The sequence below is a fragment of the Aquila chrysaetos genome, chromosome 12 (genome assembly GCF_900496995.4).
Source record: "Aquila chrysaetos chrysaetos chromosome 12, bAquChr1.4, whole genome shotgun sequence".
Classification (NCBI taxonomy): Eukaryota; Metazoa; Chordata; class Aves; order Accipitriformes; family Accipitridae; genus Aquila; species Aquila chrysaetos.
The window spans coordinates 10,022,584-10,041,192 of NC_044015.1; the positions used below are offsets into that span (position 1 = coordinate 10,022,584).

The 18,609-nt window shown below is 42.0% G+C and overlaps 1 protein-coding gene across 6 annotated transcripts in view; it reads right to left on the reverse strand.

The window, feature by feature from the left end:
* Nucleotides 1-535: 535 nt before the first annotated feature.
* Nucleotides 536-18,609, reverse strand: part of SOAT1 (sterol O-acyltransferase 1) — a 31,364-nt gene continuing 13,290 nt past the window's right edge. For all 6 annotated transcript variants that reach the window (XM_030033104.2, XM_030033100.2, XM_030033102.2 and 3 more), the window contains exons 4-16: nucleotides 14,429-14,577; nucleotides 14,275-14,334; nucleotides 13,731-13,838; nucleotides 11,702-11,984; nucleotides 10,481-10,559; nucleotides 9,722-9,803; nucleotides 8,964-9,009; nucleotides 7,711-7,840; nucleotides 7,209-7,306; nucleotides 6,612-6,710; nucleotides 5,974-6,109; nucleotides 4,999-5,144; nucleotides 536-4,130 (exon numbers count right to left, since the gene is read on the reverse strand). In XM_030033104.2, the coding sequence (XP_029888964.1) occupies nucleotides 4,074-4,130; nucleotides 4,999-5,144; nucleotides 5,974-6,109; nucleotides 6,612-6,710; nucleotides 7,209-7,306; nucleotides 7,711-7,840; nucleotides 8,964-9,009; nucleotides 9,722-9,803; nucleotides 10,481-10,559; nucleotides 11,702-11,984; nucleotides 13,731-13,838; nucleotides 14,275-14,334; nucleotides 14,429-14,577 (1,473 nt within the window). In that variant the 3' untranslated portion in view covers nucleotides 536-4,073. The remainder of the gene's footprint in view (nucleotides 4,131-4,998; nucleotides 5,145-5,973; nucleotides 6,110-6,611; nucleotides 6,711-7,208; nucleotides 7,307-7,710; nucleotides 7,841-8,963; nucleotides 9,010-9,721; nucleotides 9,804-10,480; nucleotides 10,560-11,701; nucleotides 11,985-13,730; nucleotides 13,839-14,274; nucleotides 14,335-14,428; nucleotides 14,578-18,609) is intronic.

An 18,609-nucleotide genomic window follows, 5' to 3' on the forward strand; every position in this document is an offset into this window, starting at 1 on the left:
CCAGCCAAGGCGATTTCCTCCCTACCCTCCAGCAGTGTTGCCTGGTACCGCCAGGCCTGGGTCTGCCACGGCAGAGCTGTCTCCATCCCTCTCCCCTCCTTGCCCCTGAAAAGGGGGAGACTTGCAGCCCCATCCAGGAGGGCTGGGAGGCGGCTGTGCCAGGGACTCCCCAGAGCTGTGGGTGCAGGCAGCCTGAGGCCACATCACACCCACAGGCTTGCAGGCCCCAGACTCCCAAGGTAGGCCAGCTCCCCCGTCCCGGTATGGGGAGCAGCAGAGGGCCCCCCCTCCCCGTACCTGCCAGCCCGCTCCTCCCTCCCTGGCTCCATCACCACGGAAACACAGGGCTCTCCCTATGTTCTAGAAGATGCCCTCCCTCCCCAGCCCCACAAGGCTCCGACCCACACCTTCTCCCCACAGCAGCCACCTTCCCAGGAGAGCAACCCCACATACCCTACCCTGCCCCAGCCCCACTCCCCTATGCCCTCCTACACCCCCCCCCCCCCCCCAAATCACGAGCCTTAGAGAAGAAAGAAACAGGCCAAGGCAATTTTTTTTTTGCTCCCCTAATAGCAAAATATATTTCAACTGCTGTAATACAGTAGATTATAAACAGGTCTTTCGCGTGACAGAACACGGTACAGGTTGCATACAGGGAACCACTGGTGCCGGGGCAGGCAGCAGCGTGCGGCGGCTGCTGGGCCACCCTCTGCTTGTGCACCTCTCCCCTGCCATGGCGGAGGGGCAGTGATGGCTTCTCGCCCCAGCTGCAGGCACAGGGAGAAGAGACGAGGCTGAACTCGGCTGGCTCAGAGGTACTGCAGGGAGCCGGTTCATCACCCCGATGCCACAGAGCGTGTGGGCTTGCTCACACTTACGCTGGACCACTGTCCTTCCAGCCCATCTACATTCAGAAGGTGCAAGCTCAAACAGTTCAGTTTTCCTTTAGCGAGTGGCCCGATTCGCATAATCCATGCTATTTCATATTAAAAAAATACATCAGGATTTCCCGCCCCCCTCCCACCACAGCACGCAGCACATGCCTTAGACAGCTGTCACAGGATAGCATACAGTTAGCAGCTCAGAGGCAGCACTGCTTCAGCTCCGAAGGCCAGAAGCTAAATACCCCAACAGAAAGGACATACTAGGCATGAAGACTCTGCACAGGTTCAGCCTTCCTGAGAACAAACTGTCACCTGCACGAAAACCAGGATACATTTCACCATACTAATATTTATTTTTGTGATGTTATTGAGCAAGGAGCTGCAGCTGGACAGGTTGCCACTCAAAAGGTGGAGGCTTCCCACCTTGGAACTGAGGGAGTTACCATGGAAGCAAGCTGCACAATTCTTGTGTTGGAAAAGAACCACAGAAAACAGTATATATTAAGATCTTGTAAAGGGCAGGTTGTGAACCTCAGCATCCTCATTATTGTCCAGAACACCATACTGCTAGCTCTGGCACTCACAGCCTAAAAAAAACCTCTAACATGGTATAACTGACTCTAATTAAACAAGCAATGTGCAAAAGACTTAGTATTTGCCCTCCAATACTCTTGAGAAATACGAAAATAAGCCCACATTCAAAGGCAATTTAAAAAAAAAAAACAACCAAACCATGAAATTGAAAGTAATCCCAATTGTTAACGCCCTGACAGCATGGTTGCCAGATGCCTTGATCTGCAAGGCTAAAAACCTCAACCTGTCAAAAACTAAGACTAGTTGCAACAGCTGAGCATCCCTTTCTGGTTGCCTTTTGCTTGCCAGATGCTCAAGCCCTCAGGCTTCAAGCACTGAGGACGCTGACACAGTAAATGCTGATATTCTTTATTAGGAATATGACAGCGCCAGCTGCAAGGGAAACACCAAAACTTGGCACAAAGTACCATGATTTGATCTCCTTTTGAGAACACTGACAAGAGTAGCAAGACCTGACACAGGCATCAAGACAAATCGAGTCCCTAATCCATCACACCCTATGTGAGTGCAATTACAACTCATACATAAGTGTGCATAAGTGTTTTGAGCACCACAACTAAGTAGTACCAGACTGAGTTTCATCCTATACTAAGGAGCTGACAAAGCAGTTTGGCCAAAGGGTGGGATTTTTTGTTTGTTTTCTGTTTGTTTGTTTTTCCAAAAAGGAAGCTTAGTTGCTCCAGCATTTCTGTCCCTTCCTCCCACAAAAGGTACAGTGAAAGATTTAAGATTAATCAAACTAAATGAGGATAAAGTAATCCACTTCATTCTCAGGATTTTATATACCAATACTGCTAAGTCTGAGTATATACATGAACGCTTTCCTCTGAAATTAACCCAACTGTTTCAACAAACAATTTCTAGTAGGAGATATTTTCAGAGGAGAGCCACATATGCAAACACTGTATTTGGCAAGTTCGACCTGACACAATGTCTTTTCTGAAGAGCAGGATTCCTTCTTTCAGGAAGCTGAAAACCCGGAAGAGTTTAAGTATCGCCTAGCTTTCATGAAATTACTTTTGACTCAGGTTAGTAAAAATAGAAGCCCAAAAGATAGTCATAAGTGGATTGGGAGACAAGTCTATCAACAGTCCTAGTACTGCTGGTATTCAATACCTAGGCTGTAGGTCAGTAAGGAAAAGCTGTTACCAAGAAGTGCCAATAAAGAACATTTGAGTAATTCAGAAATCCCTGTGACCAAAGTTAAGGTACCTCCATCATGACCCTCCCTCTCCAATAATGGGAGCTGCAGTTCCAGTAAAACTGGGGAGATGCATACCCAAATACTATATAAGTTCCCTTTTGTGCTTAGCATCTGACAGAACAAGGAAACTGAAGGGACCCTGCCTAATTAATAGATACTGAAATGCCAAATTCACACAATGCTTCTCCCTTTATCAGTGTGTATGGGAGGATGTCCTACCTCTTCAGAAGGAAGAGGGCAATACCTAGGAAACTGGTCTTCACCTGAAGTCCCCGCTGGCATAAGAGCAGATGCAGGCAGATGAAAAAGCAGCTCTAACTCCAGCCACTGGGTCAACCCTCATTTCCCACCAACACTGTTAGAAGCTGCTACAACACACGTTGGTGAGAGGCACCAAGATGTGCGGGCATATTGAACTGGACGTAGCCATTTCAGATGAGAATGTGCTATGTACCTGTAAAGTTGACTGCATTTTCTTACACTTGGGTCACAGTATTTCAAATCTTTCACACTGAGGAAAGTCTTAACAACTTGTATACCTTAAAGCACCTGCCAAATAAAAGCAAAAGCTCTTTTATGAGTTAATTATATTAAGAGAATTGATTATCTGGAAAGGAAGAGCTAGAAGAAAAACTAGTCCTCAAGTCACAAGGGCCTTCAGAGAACAAAAATGCTGTAAGTCAGTTGGGAACTAAATGAATACAGAGAAAACAAATTTTCAGTGTAAAAAGTCATATAAAGACTGCACATGCTGTGCCCTGATTCTCCAATGCAGCCACAAGTAAACTGACAATCCCCCCTTCCTCTGCCTATTTTAAATCTGTAGGCAGCCAACATACATAGAATAGAGTTCAAAGCCACCCAGGAATACTTTGGCTATCTTCAGAGCAAGGAGGCAAATACTCTGTTGCTCTGCCACTTGTCTGCATCACAGCAGCAGACAGGATCACAAAGAATAGAAGTTTTGTAGACACCCCATTACCAAAAAGGAGAAAAAAAAATTGCAAAGGGATGGCTAAGGAAGATGGACGGACGCCAACAACGAGCTACTAGCAAATCTGACTAGACTATCTATTGTCCAGAAGAGCAGCAACTTGGGGGGACCCCTGGATGAGTAGGATTCCAGTAGACTCCATCTTCAGCTCAATGTTTTACTGGCATGGAAATGGCTCAAAGTGGGACAGCACATAGTAGATGCTGTCTATGAAGCCTGTTGCAATCCAGGTCAACTGGTTTGCCTCAGTGATGTTTAAAAAAAATTATAGTTTCTCCCCAATAATCAGGAGGCACAACTTCCCTTAGAAAAAGTCTGTAGTGAGTTAGGTCATTGGTCCAAATACTTGGAGGACAACTCTGATTTTCTGCAATGACACAGCCAGAGCATACCATTTTTACATCTTCATATGACATGACCATGAGCGTGGTTTTAAGTAGTCCAGGAATGTGGGCTGCAAAACATGGAGAGGCAGTAAGTTAGTCACAGGCAAACAGCACCAGCTGTCATGTGGTCTGCTGAAGTCAAACTTCCCCAACAGAAAAGATCAAACCACATTTTCACATCCTGCAACCCTATTCTTATCCTCACTAAACAGCCTGTGGAAGTGCAGCTACAGCCACTAGCTGTTTGCCTGCCACCCACCTTAACCGCAGTTCTGATACATCAGGTAAATGCTGAGTCTAGTAGCATATTGCATCAAGAAGCCAGTCATTTAGGATGGCACACTCTTAACTGAGGAGAATCAAACTTAAAATAAGAGTTTGCCTGAGGATACCTTTGGTTAAAACTGAAATCAGTTAGGACAGCAAGAAGTTTTATGTAGAACAGAATCTGGTACCAAGAAAATGAGTTGTAAGTCAGAGAACATAACACCAACAAAACCCCAAACTGACCATTTATAGGCAACCAATTCTCACTGCCACCCACTCTAGCCTGGAAGAGGCACAACAGGCTGTTTTTGTGGACCTCCTAGAAAAGTTTCTCCTGACCTCATTGGCCCAGTGCTTCACTTCCATTCACAGGGCTTGAATGGCCTAGCGTACTCTCAAGTAGTGGCTTATGTCCTCAGAAATGTGGGAAAAACACTCTCAGTTTCAAGTAGTGAAATACTATCAGCATAGAAAGAGCACTAATGAAAGCACTTTCATTAGAAAAAGCTTTCCTAGATTGTCTACAGTTTCTAGACTAAACTCCTAATGAACCGATACAGCACACTGCCAGAAAGGCTCTTGCCATTTAACTTCTGCCCTGTCTCCACAGCAAGAAAGGACAAGTCACTCGCATGGTCAGTTATCTCACAGGAAAGGCCAGTCACTCACATTTTCCATAGGGCAGTACTGGCGGGCATACCACTCCTGGCTGTAGAGGCAAATGATGACACCTTGGCCCAGGAAGAGGGATGTCCACATGATCACATTCCAGATGGGCCCTTTCCGACGGTCATTAAGGATGAAGTTGAAGACCACTGGAAAGAGGTGAAACGAGAAACATCGTTCAGAAACAAACTCAGGATTAAAGAATCAAAGACCAACTGATTTCACGGGATCTTTCGCTCCCTTCACTTCATCTCTGGAGCAACAAGGCTGCTCTGTGAGGTCAGTATAGTGCAAGAAAATCTGGGTATGCCTGGCAGTAGAGCAAATACTATGAGATGATTCTGACATTTACTTCCAATAAGTTTGCCAACAAGCTGGCCCAGCTATAAGCCTCTGGGGATCAATACTGTGTGTTACGCTGGTGACCAAAACATGCTGGCAGAGGTGGCCTAGAGTTTATTAGAGCCCTGTAACTTGTTTGAACCCAAAACCGAAAATAAAATGCAAGAGCTTTAACTTCTGAACAGTCTCTCTTCCTCACTGCAGTAGCAAAGTAATACTTGTCTTACGCTATGACTTTAAAGAGGAAGACTTCCAGCCTGCTGACATGCAGCAATTCAACTAAGGCTTGGCAAACAGGAAGCAGTGCTATTTTAATATGTACAGTGTTACATGAACAGCAGCCTCTCTCTCTTCCTCCCCATCCATACCTTGCTCATCTAAGTCCCAAGCTTGCGAACCCACTGTATGTATACATATATCTATTAAGCTACTTGGCTGCAAAAATCCATTCACAAAGTTTGGACCCACAATTGCAACTCTTGGACAAGAAACAGTTCCGTGTGTTAGTGCCCAAAGGATAACTGGCATCAGAAGAGCAAAGCATTCTTGTTTAAAAAAAAAAAAAAAAACCCAAACAAAAAAACCACAATTCACAAAACCCACAACCCACTCATATACTGTCTCCTGGGAACTTACTTCCAAAGCATGTAAACAGGCAAAAGAGAACTGGATAGCAGTAGCCAAAGCAGATGCTCAGAACATATTCGTGCACAGCAGCTGATACTGTGAAGACAGATAGCATAGCTGCTGCTTTGAACTTCTTACCAAAAAACTGGAAGAGAGAAGAATACCAAGTATTATAAGCTGCTCTGCTATGTTTTTAGTTTCATTGTTTCAACATTGGTTTTGGTTGGTTTTTTTACCTGAACTAAGTGCCTGCTCCAGCCAAGAGGCATACATGAAATGCTAAGTGCTTCACAGAGTACCTTGGATTTTAGGTGTTTTTCTTTAGGCATACTTCCAGTCTCCTGCATAAGCACTCAGGTTGAGCCCACTCATGAAGCATCTACCATAGCTCATCAAAATAGTACAACATGAGTTCAGACTGTTGAGTCAATCCTTACACTCCTACATCTCAGGCCTACATTTTACAGAGTAAGGACTTGGAAATGAGCAACGGATCTCTAAAAAGCACAGTGGCTACCCACAACAGCTGAGGCAAGGCATTTTTGTGCTTCTCAATGGACAGTGATGCTGCATCTTGACAAATGTACTGTCTTGCTCGGTGGTTAAATGTTTAATTAACAAAAAGAATACATCTGCTTGTTACTCACCCAAAGGAAGTCCCTGTAGGCATAGTAATAGAGCCAGTCATGTACTACCACATTCCAGGTTCGGTAGTAGTTTGCATAGGAAGTGGAGTTCCACCAGTCCTGAAAGCACAGTTGAAAGAGTATAAATCTAATTAGGCATAAAACATTCTACAGGTCTTTTCTGAGATATCAAGTTGAAAAATATTGATCAGAATAATACCAAGCTAATATAAGTTGCACCGTGAAATAATGCATTCCATTGCACTTTCACCGTTCTACTCTGTGTATTAAGTTTGGTTTTATCCCAAACTGCAGTGGCTGAGATGATAAAAGATTAGAAAGAGTGCTAACAGAGCTATTGGGTAGGTCTGGTGGCTGGTTCTGTTTGTGCACAGGGTATATTACCTTAAAAACAATTCAGACTGCCAAGTAGAAGTCAGATCTGTTCTACAGCACAACAACAAACTTGAGCCCTAACAGCATAAGCAAGCAAAAACCTGTGGATGTTTTGTTTGGTAAAACAATCTTCAGTTTCCTCTTCTTTCCTTTTCATTAGGAAAATGTATTTTAGAAGCTTTATAACCCTTGCTTTTATAAACTATAACTCCTGCTGCTTACCTTGTAGAACATCCTATCCGCAAAGCGCAGCATCTCAGCAAATGCATTAAGCCAACAGTGAAGGAATGCAAAGAAAACCAGGAAGAGAATCAGTACACCTAGAAACAAGGTAGATTCAGACCAGTTTTGTAGTGTTTTCTCTCAGCTATAAGCAAGAACATGTAATGCAGTCAAGACTGTTTTTACAGCCACTGACACAGATAAGCTTTGTGCTACCTATACAAAAGAGTAAAAGCATTTTAGCTTCTCTCCACACTAGGCCATGTTTACTCAGCAGGCAATAGCAAGGTTGCCACAGAGCCTAGAACTTGACTTAGAAGACAGTTAAATTCAAACCCAAGCTTTTATTTTGTGTTGCTGACTCTAAAGTTTAACACCATAATGCTGAAGTCTGCCCACAAGACCTCCTTTGCTGATCCTTGCCTATCACAAATACATCTCATATGAAGCATTTCCCCTCCCTTCTGCCTCTTCCATAGTCACTCATGAATCTGGGTCTTACCTGGCAGAATGGAGTTGAAGATGCAGAGGACCAGCCCTCGAAGATTGAAGGTTTCTTGACTACCATTGGGAAACTGAGGAATGCAGAGTCTCACAAAGATGTAGTAGGCATAGAAAAGTGAACCAAGCACCTGGAACAAAAACAAAAGCTGGACTCCATAAGAGAAATGCACAATTAACACACCACCCCTTAACAGCTCTAGAAGAGTAACAGCAGCTGCCAACACAAGTCAAAATAATTTATTTTACGTTGCTGCTAATAAACTTCCCTAAGGGTCCAGGCAGAAAGTAAGCCACAGCCATCTCTGTACCATGTTGACAGCCAGGAGCAAAATCAACTTGTCTTTTCTACTACAGCAGCTGCAAAAGTTTGTCCTAGTTACATCAGCTCAGAAGTTAGGACATAAAAGATCTGTGCCAATGCCAAAGTAAGTGGGGAAAGTATCCTGTGATCTAGGTCCAAGACGAGGGCAGAAATAATTGAAAAATATTTACTGTAGTTAAATCTAATATTAAAGCTTACTTTTAGCCCAAAGGGGATGTTTACAGGCCAAACCACCTCAGCCCTTCTCTGGCTCATGAACCCATGTTCTGGAAGTTGAGGTCAAAATGCAAGCGACTGCTTTAAATACTCTGACTGCTGTAAGCCAGGTGTGCGCTTTGTCACTCTTTTGTGAAAGAGCAAGCAGTCAACATCTTTTTCATGCTTTGTTTTTCCTTTTTTTTTTTTTTTTAAATTGTTTTGCTTTTTAAAACATGAATGCATGCTGTTCCTCACAAAGCCATTACTTGGAAACACATCCATAAGAAGCTATTGAAGCTCACGTCCAGAAATGTGAAAATCAGGTCAACCTTAAGCTCAAATAAGCACTGAAGATTTGGACTCCAGGCCTCATTATTTCAAAATTGGTCTGAACATCTGCTGACAGGTAGCTGTGCCAGTGCAGTACAATATAGCATCACTGTAAAGAAAGAGCGCCAGAGCATAGATATTGCGCTCCCCACACACACATACAGCTTTTGTTTGTATGGAATAGAGTCTAAAGGTTTGTTTAAGCAAGGATTTTTTTTTTTTCTTTGACACAACCATTAGTGCAGCAAGATCACTGTTACTTTTTTTAGTCACTGAAAAGTATTCTTTTCTGTTAAGCCCACACCAAGTAAACAGTGATTTAATGCCAAAGGGAGAACTGTTTAGCAATACAGTTTAGACAATATCTGAAAGTGCATTCTTTGGAAAGCTGCACTACTCACCTGTGCAAACTTGGTAGCCACATAGCCCCATCTTATCATGGGATTCCTAGGAAAAAGAACGCATGATATCATATCTAAATAGGACCCCAAAGCAGCAAACACCTCCCTTCCATTACTCACTTTACTGAACTATACTCCAAAAAAAAAATCTGTTTTTTGAATCCCAGAGTTCTTAATCTCCTGGCATCCAAAAGATGTCTGCCCAAATTGCTGGTGCTTCACTTTCAAATACAGCAGGACAACTATGGCAATTCCATAAATGGAAAAGTATCTGGAAGGCAGCATTATGCAATTACGTAGGAGGTGGTGATCTGCCCGATAGTCAACGTAAAAGACTGCTGACTCGACACTGTCGAAGTGCAACCCAGCAAAGTACAGAAAAGTTTGGGAGTTCCCAGTTTTAAAGGCTTCAGCCTCTCTCTTCAAACTCAAGAGAGGGCTGCTTATCAGCACCATGTAAAACAACACACAAGCCTACTGTAGGAACTGTGTATCATGAAATATTCAGTAGCAAGTTCTTAATTTGTTTCACTTCAAGTGCACTTCCCAAAGAAATAAAACCAGAAGGGTAAAGTCAAAATACTATTAGCATTAGAGTGAGTTTTTGTGACCAAGTCCTGCCCTTGCCAGGTTAGTGAGTTAACTACATCTTTATGAAAGCTTTAACTCATAAATTGAATAGATCACATCCAGGGATGCTTAATGTTGGCTTCAGTTTTTAGACTACTTTAATGTTCTATTGGTGTTGCTCACATTACCTGGGATAGTTGTCTCTGTAGATGAGGGTGGGAGCAAAGAGGAAGTACAGGTATTGAGAAATTCTGGGAATAGGTACTGTGCCTGGAAGAGGGGGAAATAAAAAAAAAAAGACACTGCAGTTTTTTTTCTTACCAACAGTTCGGTTTCCCCAGTACCCTTTCACAACATAGAACTCTTATCACCTCAAAAAAACCCTCAGTCTGGAACTAAAGGTATGGGATTTGCAGAGAATACAACAAACTAGACCTATCGGATGGAATTGCCCTGCCATGAAGCACAGTTAACAAGTGACTAACAGGTAGCGCAGTGCTAACACCTTGATATCACATTTCCTTTCCTCCTAGGGAAGATGAAGCTGTAACACCTGTATCAGCATGTGGGTTTATGTTCAGCTCTAGCATGCCTTGCTGGAAGAGCTTCTGTGCTTCTACAGTTGCTGTCATTTCAACTAGAGCACTGAACTGGAGGTGTGCAGGCAGCCCCTAAATACCTCTTGCTCCTAAAAGCAGAAATAAGGAGTCCTGTTGAAGAAAGACTTAGACCTGAACAACAGTCTAGCTTGTTGCCTAATACCAAATGAAAAGGTTCAGGCTAAAATTATGATGCAAAAGGCCAGCCTAGAGCCTCGTGACCTCCCCATCCAAAGCCACCCATTCAAATCCTACCTCTCCAATTGATGAGGGCAGCTCAAAGCAGTGGAGGGAAAACAAGAGCTGGTTATGCACTGCTGTCAAAAAAAAGCAGGGCAAGTTACTCACTGGACTTGTCCTTTACAGAGGCTAGGACTCTGGGTACATTCTCCCGGATGAATGAATGAGCCTTCATGACAAGACGAACCTGTAAGACAAAGAGAATATCAGTTTAATACTCTCACTTTCCCAACTTCCCAATAAAGACTGGATCAAGCATTTTAAGGTAACACCTTCAACATCCTGGTTTCTCTCCAATTTACTACCCCTTTCACAAGGAAAGGGCTGCTTCCTCTGCCCACAAGCCTGTTTAACTGACATGAAATTAAAACACTGCAAGGTGAAACCTACAGTAAAACAATCATGGCTCAAGAGAGTCAAAACACATCTCATCTACACTCACAGGACCACATCATACACAAGGACTCTGAATAACACCAGCAAGTCACTAACCAATTAACATTAATTTAAAATTGAAGGAAAAAAACCCTATCCATTTCAATAGGCCAGTATGTTTCAAAGTCTTGAAACCGACTCCTGGAAGTGAGATGTGTTCTACAGCAATTACCACTACACTGGATTATTCCACCTTATGGTGGTGCCCCATATAAATAGTCCACAGCTACAAAGCATGGCTTTTTGTTTGTTTTAACACTGAAGGACCAAAAGAAGGACTAGTCCAAAGTTAATTCTCTAAGCCTACGCTCTCATCTCTGAACATCCTTGTTTTAACCTGATGGTCTAACCAGTCCTCCACACTCTTGCACTCTTCTTCTCCTTCTCCCAAAAAAGAAAATTTCACTTTCAATAAAGTTCTGACTACAAGACAGACAGTTGCTTCTTGGGAACAGAAAGGGAAACAGGAACCACTTGTTGACTATGTACTTGCCTTTTTTTTTTTTTTTTTTTTTTTAAAGAGGGATGTTACAGCCTCCTTGTGAACTATGGTACAACAGGTTCTTAAAATTGGTTTTAAGCATTTAGCATCCAAAAGACAACTAGAAATAAATAGAATTTCAGCCTTGAAGTATGTTCAGAAAAAACCCACAGTAAAATCTTAAATACAGGGTAAAAAACCCAAGTGGTTTCCAGGTCAAGATGAAGTTTACCACCTACTTCGTCTCATTAGACTTGCTGCCTGTAAGTCTGTCTTGAAGTCAAAGACAAACTCATCCACAGCCCTAGCTTAATTTAATGTATAAAAGCAACACTTGACTCCTTACGAAAAAGGACCCCTTCCATTTTGAAAACAAGATTCAACATATCCAAAGATACTGGGTAGGGACCTACCTGTTCCAGTATTACAATAAAACGGGAAGCTGGAGGCAGGGCATACGATACAGCAATATAGGTTGGTCCAAATCCAAGCCCAGCTGTTTGGAAGAGTGTGAACAACATCCCATAGAAAAGAGAGCGGACTACACGATGGGAGGAACTGCAGTAGCCTTGGGCCCACCAGACAAAAAGGTTGTATGGAACAATAACTGTGGCACAGAACATGCACAGCCAAGTACAGAAGACGACTGGGAACTTTCCAAAAACAAAGACCAAGAGATCAAATCCTAGGACCAGCCTAGAAGGCACAAGGAAAGAGACAATGTTCAGTGTCCACTGTTTCATTAGAAATATTTCTACTCTACTAAGTGGCTACAAAAGGCAAAGGTTCCAGATCATAATTGTTTGACAGTCTAGATAGAAGTGACTGTGGCAATTTTCAGCTCAGGAACAGCGGGCTCTCTGTGGCAGATTTAAGTGGCCACCCACAAGCACATCAGAAAATAAGAGATGAAGGACTCATGCCATCAATTCTGTCAGACACAGCTTACCTTCAAATCCCATAGGGCTTAAGCGCATCTTTAAGATCAGCATGTGCTTTAAGAGTACGCTCAAGCTCATCCCGGTTAAGAACAAGCACGTGACAAAACGATCCACTGCTGAACCAGTGTCCAAAAGAGCTTTTGGGGAACACTCCAAAGACATCATCACTATTACATTTAGAATCAGTTCTTCCCAGGAGTTTAACACCTAAAGAGGCTTTTTCCCCACCTCTGTAGGCATGAGGTATTTTAACATCTAGCACTCAAACCTAATTTAATTCTGCTTTGTGAAAACTGTAGGCATTCCACATGGATTCAATTTAGAAGTCACCCAAAAGGCTTAGGGTCATCAGACGGTCAGTTCAAATATGTCCACATGGTGTGCACCAGGTACTTTATTAATCAAGCTTAAAACATAAGGACATAAACAAAAGGATGTTCAACCTTACTGGCTATCAAAGTCACCAGAGCTTACTCCTACGCAAAAGCAGCTCTCCTAAGACAAGGTCAGAGAAGAGGGTAGTACAGAGTACACCAACACAATTTATTTGTTCTCATGCGGAGGCTCAATTGCAAACTGGATCCAAACTATCAGATCTAGCTGCGAACACAGCAATGATATTTTTTTTTTTTCTTTCCTTTTTTTCCTAAAGTAATCAGAGAATCCAGCCCTATTAGTTGATTTTAGAGGTAAATACCTGTTCTCCCCCAATGTCCATACACTATTAAGTGAGGATCAGCTAAACAATATTCAATAGTGCACGAGCTTGTTCTTATACCTAGACAAGAGGAACAATAATAATCAAGATACAACTCTAGTTTTGTACACTGAGGATCAGCTAATCAGCAAGATAAACATGTAATCCTACTTGTGTACATGGGATACAGCTTGCCAAAAAGATACTATTTAAAGCAACTAGCGAGTGTGAGGAAAGCAGTCTTTCACAATCTTGTTCAGAACTGGCTACCTGCAAAGCACAATCTTAACCAATATCCTTGAGATTTTTTCCCCAGGAAAAAGAAGTTCTATTTTTATTGAAGCACAAGTACAGTGTTCCAGAACTGTCATTTTTAAACAGAGGAAGGACTGCTGAAGTATTTAAACACAGTCCTCCTTCAAGCAACACAAGCAGCTGAAAGCTACTGTTTCATTAAATATATTCAACTAGAGCAGTCCACATTCAATAATGACCCCTTCCTTTTGCCAGCCTTGTGATGAAGTAAGCGTGTTAGGCTGAACTGTGCTGGCCATAATTCTCATGGAATACACCAATCTGTAAGATATTCCTAACATCTAGCTATCTGATTTGAAATGATCATATGCCCTTAACAGGAATTCTAGCATATATTTTAAGTATGTCAAGTCGAAAACCCCCCTTCCAACAACATCCCAAGGCAGGATTCCCCCTTCTTTCTGCACCATTCTGAGTTTCATGTACCTCTGGTACTTTGGAAGTGAGCATTTCCCAGCCTTGGTCCCTGTCTTTCCAAAGTATTCTTACCTTCCTTCATCAATGAAGTCTACTAAAAGTGTGCTGAGGATGAAGACAATGAGAAGAGCGATGAACATGTGGTAGATTGTCCTGATGTGACTCACTTCAAACAGCTCACTATGGGAGAGATTCAAATGCTATCAGGCCATTCGCATAGCACACCACACCTCCAGCATGTTAGCTTTCAAAGTGTTTCACAGTAAGGTAAGATGACATCACTGCCATCCCCATTCAAAAGACTCAAGTTAACGCACAATTTGGGTGTCAGTCTACACAGACATTTCCCTGGTTTATCCTGAGACAAAGGATAATTAGCCATTATCTTTGTGGTACTGAGACGACTATAATTAAGGTTTATAGTCAGGAAGCCTGCAAGCTGTAGTAGAGATGTTTTAGAAAGAAACAGAGAAGCTTAAATGGATTAGCCCACAGGGATTTGAACATAAGACCACAGGTGGTGGTGGGGAGAGTACCTCAAAGCAAAGGCTAGTTAGTTCACTATCAAGGGTATTTTCAGTGAATTTAATGGAAAACGTGAAGTTAAGTTACTCACTCCAAGAGGGACCTTCTGGCAGTAAAGATCTTCCCATGTTCTGGAGGGGCCCTCAAGGTCCTGCAAACAAAGAGGAGAACATTTGACACAAGAAAGGAAATAAGGCTTCCAGGAAACATAACCTTGTTATAGGGACAGCTTAAAACTGACTTACTTGGCTTTGTGCAGTTCCTTCTCTGAGCAGGAAGCTGGGAACAGGGAGGCTGAAGATGAGGAATCCAGGAGTGCTGATTTTGCCACCAAACTGTTCACAAACTCCGTGAAGTGACTGTCCACTTCCTTCATGAAAGCTGGCTTCAATTGCTCATAGAGTAAAAAAGGAGCAGAAAATTGTTTAACTCTTCTGGATACATTTTCACAAAATATTTATATTCCTTTTTATCCTGGAGCAGGGCAGAGCAAGGCATCAAGAAAACATTCCTGTATCATCTGCCAACAGTTGGAGCCAACTTGGACAAGATCAGGGACTTATCTTGGCCTGTTCACACACCTCAGGCCAGAGGACTTTGAGTAATGTTTATCTTCTCTATCAGATGCAACACAGAGGAGCAAAGTAAACATACTGCTCTTCATATATATGTCTGGAGTGGCAGGTATTTCACATATTTTATGGTGTCAAAAAGGTCGAGCTAAACTTAACACATGAGCCCCAGAAAATTTTTCTCAATTTTAACCAGAGTTACAACCTTAGCATACCAAACAAGTACCACAAGATTTACTTTTTAGCCCATCTAGTGTTACTGAGGGAAAAATGGACCTTTCCATGCTTGTGGCTAAGCAATCATCATCGATGTTCTCATGCATTAACACAGAAGCAATCTCAATGATGTGAGTACAGGAAGAAGGACCAAATTTAACCTTCCACTGCTACCACTGGATTAAAACTTTCACATACCACTGAAATTACAGAATGCATGGAAAATTTCCACTAAAGCAACAAAACAGGGTACCATTGCTAAGCATTAAGACTGAGCAGTGAGAGAGAAAACTGGTAGGCAGCAAGACTGAAGTTCAAGAATTCAGGGGATCAAATATCCCAGTTGAATTTCATACGCTCCCTTTTCTTCAGACAGCTTTATATAGGTTCTGTCACAGCCAGTTGTGACAAAGTTGCACCATTTTAGCCTATTCATATTTTTCTTCTCTCATTTTATTAGACAAAGGCAACTTCTGAAGCATCTGGTTTACTAGAGACCTTGACTTCTAAGGGTGCATGAAAAACCATTTATGAGCATCCCCCTCATCAATAAGTCATCCAGACAAGGACTATAATTCATCTTCAAAAGGCAGATTGTAAAATGCCAAGATGTTTTCATATCCCTTTTGTCTTGCCTGAAGACTAGCACATGTAATTCATTTCTGTATTTTCCTGTCTGCAACATAGTTGAATCTGCTATTTAGTCTCATAACATGAGCTTTCAAAGACCTGATCTCCCACACCCCAGGCAGAGTTTTTAAAACCAGATGCATTTAGAGAAGAATTAATGATTAAATGTTCAAAGTTACTTATTTCTGCAGAAAGCGCTACACTGAGCTCTGGATAGCTTTTTGTTGTGGTGCAAATTCTCTTACTCTTTATATGCAGAGAGGATCCTGAGATTTGCAGAGTGGCATGTTATTCTTATGACTAGAAAAAGGCAGGCAAAATGAATTCCCTCAAGGAAAGAAAACGAGAACATACATTCATTGTATTTCAGTGAGAACTTTGGGAACCTAAAGATCCTTAGATCTCTGGCACTTCAGAAGACAGTGATTTATAAGACTTATGAGAATTTAGTTCCTTAACATCAAGTCCTCAGACACCAAAAGGTTTCCCAATACTTGGGCCTAGTGATGAAGCATGGCTGGAAGCTGTCCCCTGAGCTCCTGAACCATAAACCTTTTGAGAACACTCTGCCAGATAGCCATCATCTTCAGCACAGGAGATAGGCAAGTTTCAAGAAATTACTTCAAATCTAATTGCATATCGCGTTTTGCTTTCTTATGCAAGTGTCTACTAGCAACATTTGTCTGACCATCCTTTTGCCTGGGATTTTTCAAGTTTGCCTCCAAATTCAAGGTCCAAGTCTTCCTACATGTTAACTACATATTATTTCATCTAGTCTTCCTACTGATCAGCTGCTTAAGAAACATATATGTTTCCCTGATCACCTTCAGGGTGACTGCTACCTCCTTTCTAATCTTTACAGCTGAAAAGTAACAAAACCAAGAAATCCATTTTCAAGGAGGGAAAGAAAGCCTGGAAGTTGTGCACAAAAATTATGGTTCCTCAAAAAGGCATGTGTGACACTTGAGCTCATTTGTCAGTAGGTGTTTACGTTTCAGTGCCTAACTATTACGCTAAAGAAAGCTGGAACAGCATTGTTTTTGCTAAAAAGGAACAGGCACAAGGTCTAAGAAAAGAAGGAAAAGCCAGATAACTGAAACAGGATCTGTTAGGTCTAAGCTGCAGCAGTGATATGTCTGCCCCTTACACAAACCTCTTTCCACAGCTATGTTTTAAGGAGTCTATTTCCACTGATGGACACTTGTCATCCATGATATATCCATCATTTTCCAGCATAAATCACACTTGGATTGATTTTATACAGTAGATCACCCAAAAAACTAAGCTAAAACGCCCTCTCTAAAATCAAAACTTGTAGGCTAACATAATATATTAATAGATGATGTATTCTTACAAAATGCTACTCTCTAATGCAACAACAGCCAAGTAAGCAAGTCTAACTCTCTGGCAGGAAATACAAGACAATCTGAAGTGAGACCACATAAAACCAGAAGACCCTGAAGTCAAGATGCATCAGAACTCTACATTCCTCCTGTTTCATAATGGTCAGATCCAGAGAGATCTCTTGAAACAGAAGCTGCAGTAGAAGGAGCAGATTAATATTTAACTTAATAAAAACATTTTTCCCCTATTTGGCAGCTGTCAGTACAGAATAAACAAGCTTCACCAGTGCTTAATGAAACAGAAGCTCTTAGGAGCTGGCTACTCTTAAATATTGCTTTTCTGGGAGGCAGAGAAGAGGATTGTCTCTGCAAGAGATGTGGACTTGTTCCTTTAAAAACAGGAGGAAAAAAAACCCAAAACATTGAGTACTTTGGAACTACAACCTGTAACAGAAGACACCAGTGCTCTCTGGCACAGCCTGCTTTTACAGCTTGCATGCACATATCCCTACCAAGAAAGTCAGATAGAAATTCCTGCTCCTCTTGAGGCACTCAAATTTCCATGCCAAACAAAGCACGATTCATCCCTACCAAAACTCCGTCTTTTTTTTTTTTTTTTTAAAGTCTCTCCCCTTTTTTTCAGCCTAATCTCTTCTCAGCAAGAGTTTAACAGAAATTATTTCCTTAAACTACCTCTTCCCTTTAGTTGGCACTCTGCTGAGACTGCCTCCTTCTAATACAACCGTCCAGGGCTAATATCAACATATGCATGTGTTTGGATTGGGAGAGCAAGACATGAGTTCTCATTAGATTAAATAAAATACAACCAGAGCATAGACCCTACAGTAATTGTAATTCTGTATCACAAAACTGCACAACATATCGTGCTATATTATCAACTATTACTACTGCGATTCAAAGGGCAATCTACTTGAGCAACTGCCAGAGTAATGTTAGCACTCAATAAGCCAAGTGCATTCTACCCAGTCACCAAAAAAAAAAAGAAACTTAAAGAGAACACACCTCCCACCAGCCTTCACTATGACAGGGCACGGATGCACAGATGGCCTTGTCGTAGCTTCCGCAATGGAAAGCACTTAACCAAGAGTTTCCTAAAGTATGCCTGAAGTCTCAGACAAGAAACTGGGCAGATCCACTCAGCTGTCACCATTAAGTTTTAAACAAAAGAATCAGATCATTACAAAAGCAAAAAGGGAGACTAGTGTGAAAAGAATGCTATGCCAGCCAGAAGCTGGCCAATAACTGATGAGAAGTCAGAGAGAGTTGAGGGAAGTAACCCTGTAGCTTACTTAAAAAGTTGCAAAAGTTCCCCAGCATTTTACTCATTTGAACAGATTTAGTAGTTTCAGTCACTGAAACATGACAACATCCAGCCCTGACCAAGTGACAGAACACACCACTCTTAACTCAGTTTAGGATGAACAAAGGACTAGATTTTCAGACTGGACTACAGATGCATGAAGGCATCCTATGCATGAATAGCACCTAGCACCTACAAATCCCATTTAAATCAGTCAGAGTTGCCAGTGACCAGCACTTTTCTGAGTGAAGCATCTTTCTAGACCTCAGATACCTGTCACCTGGAAGGTAAACTGCAATCCAAGCCTTTGTTCAGTAGTTCACACAACAAAAGGGCCAGGCACT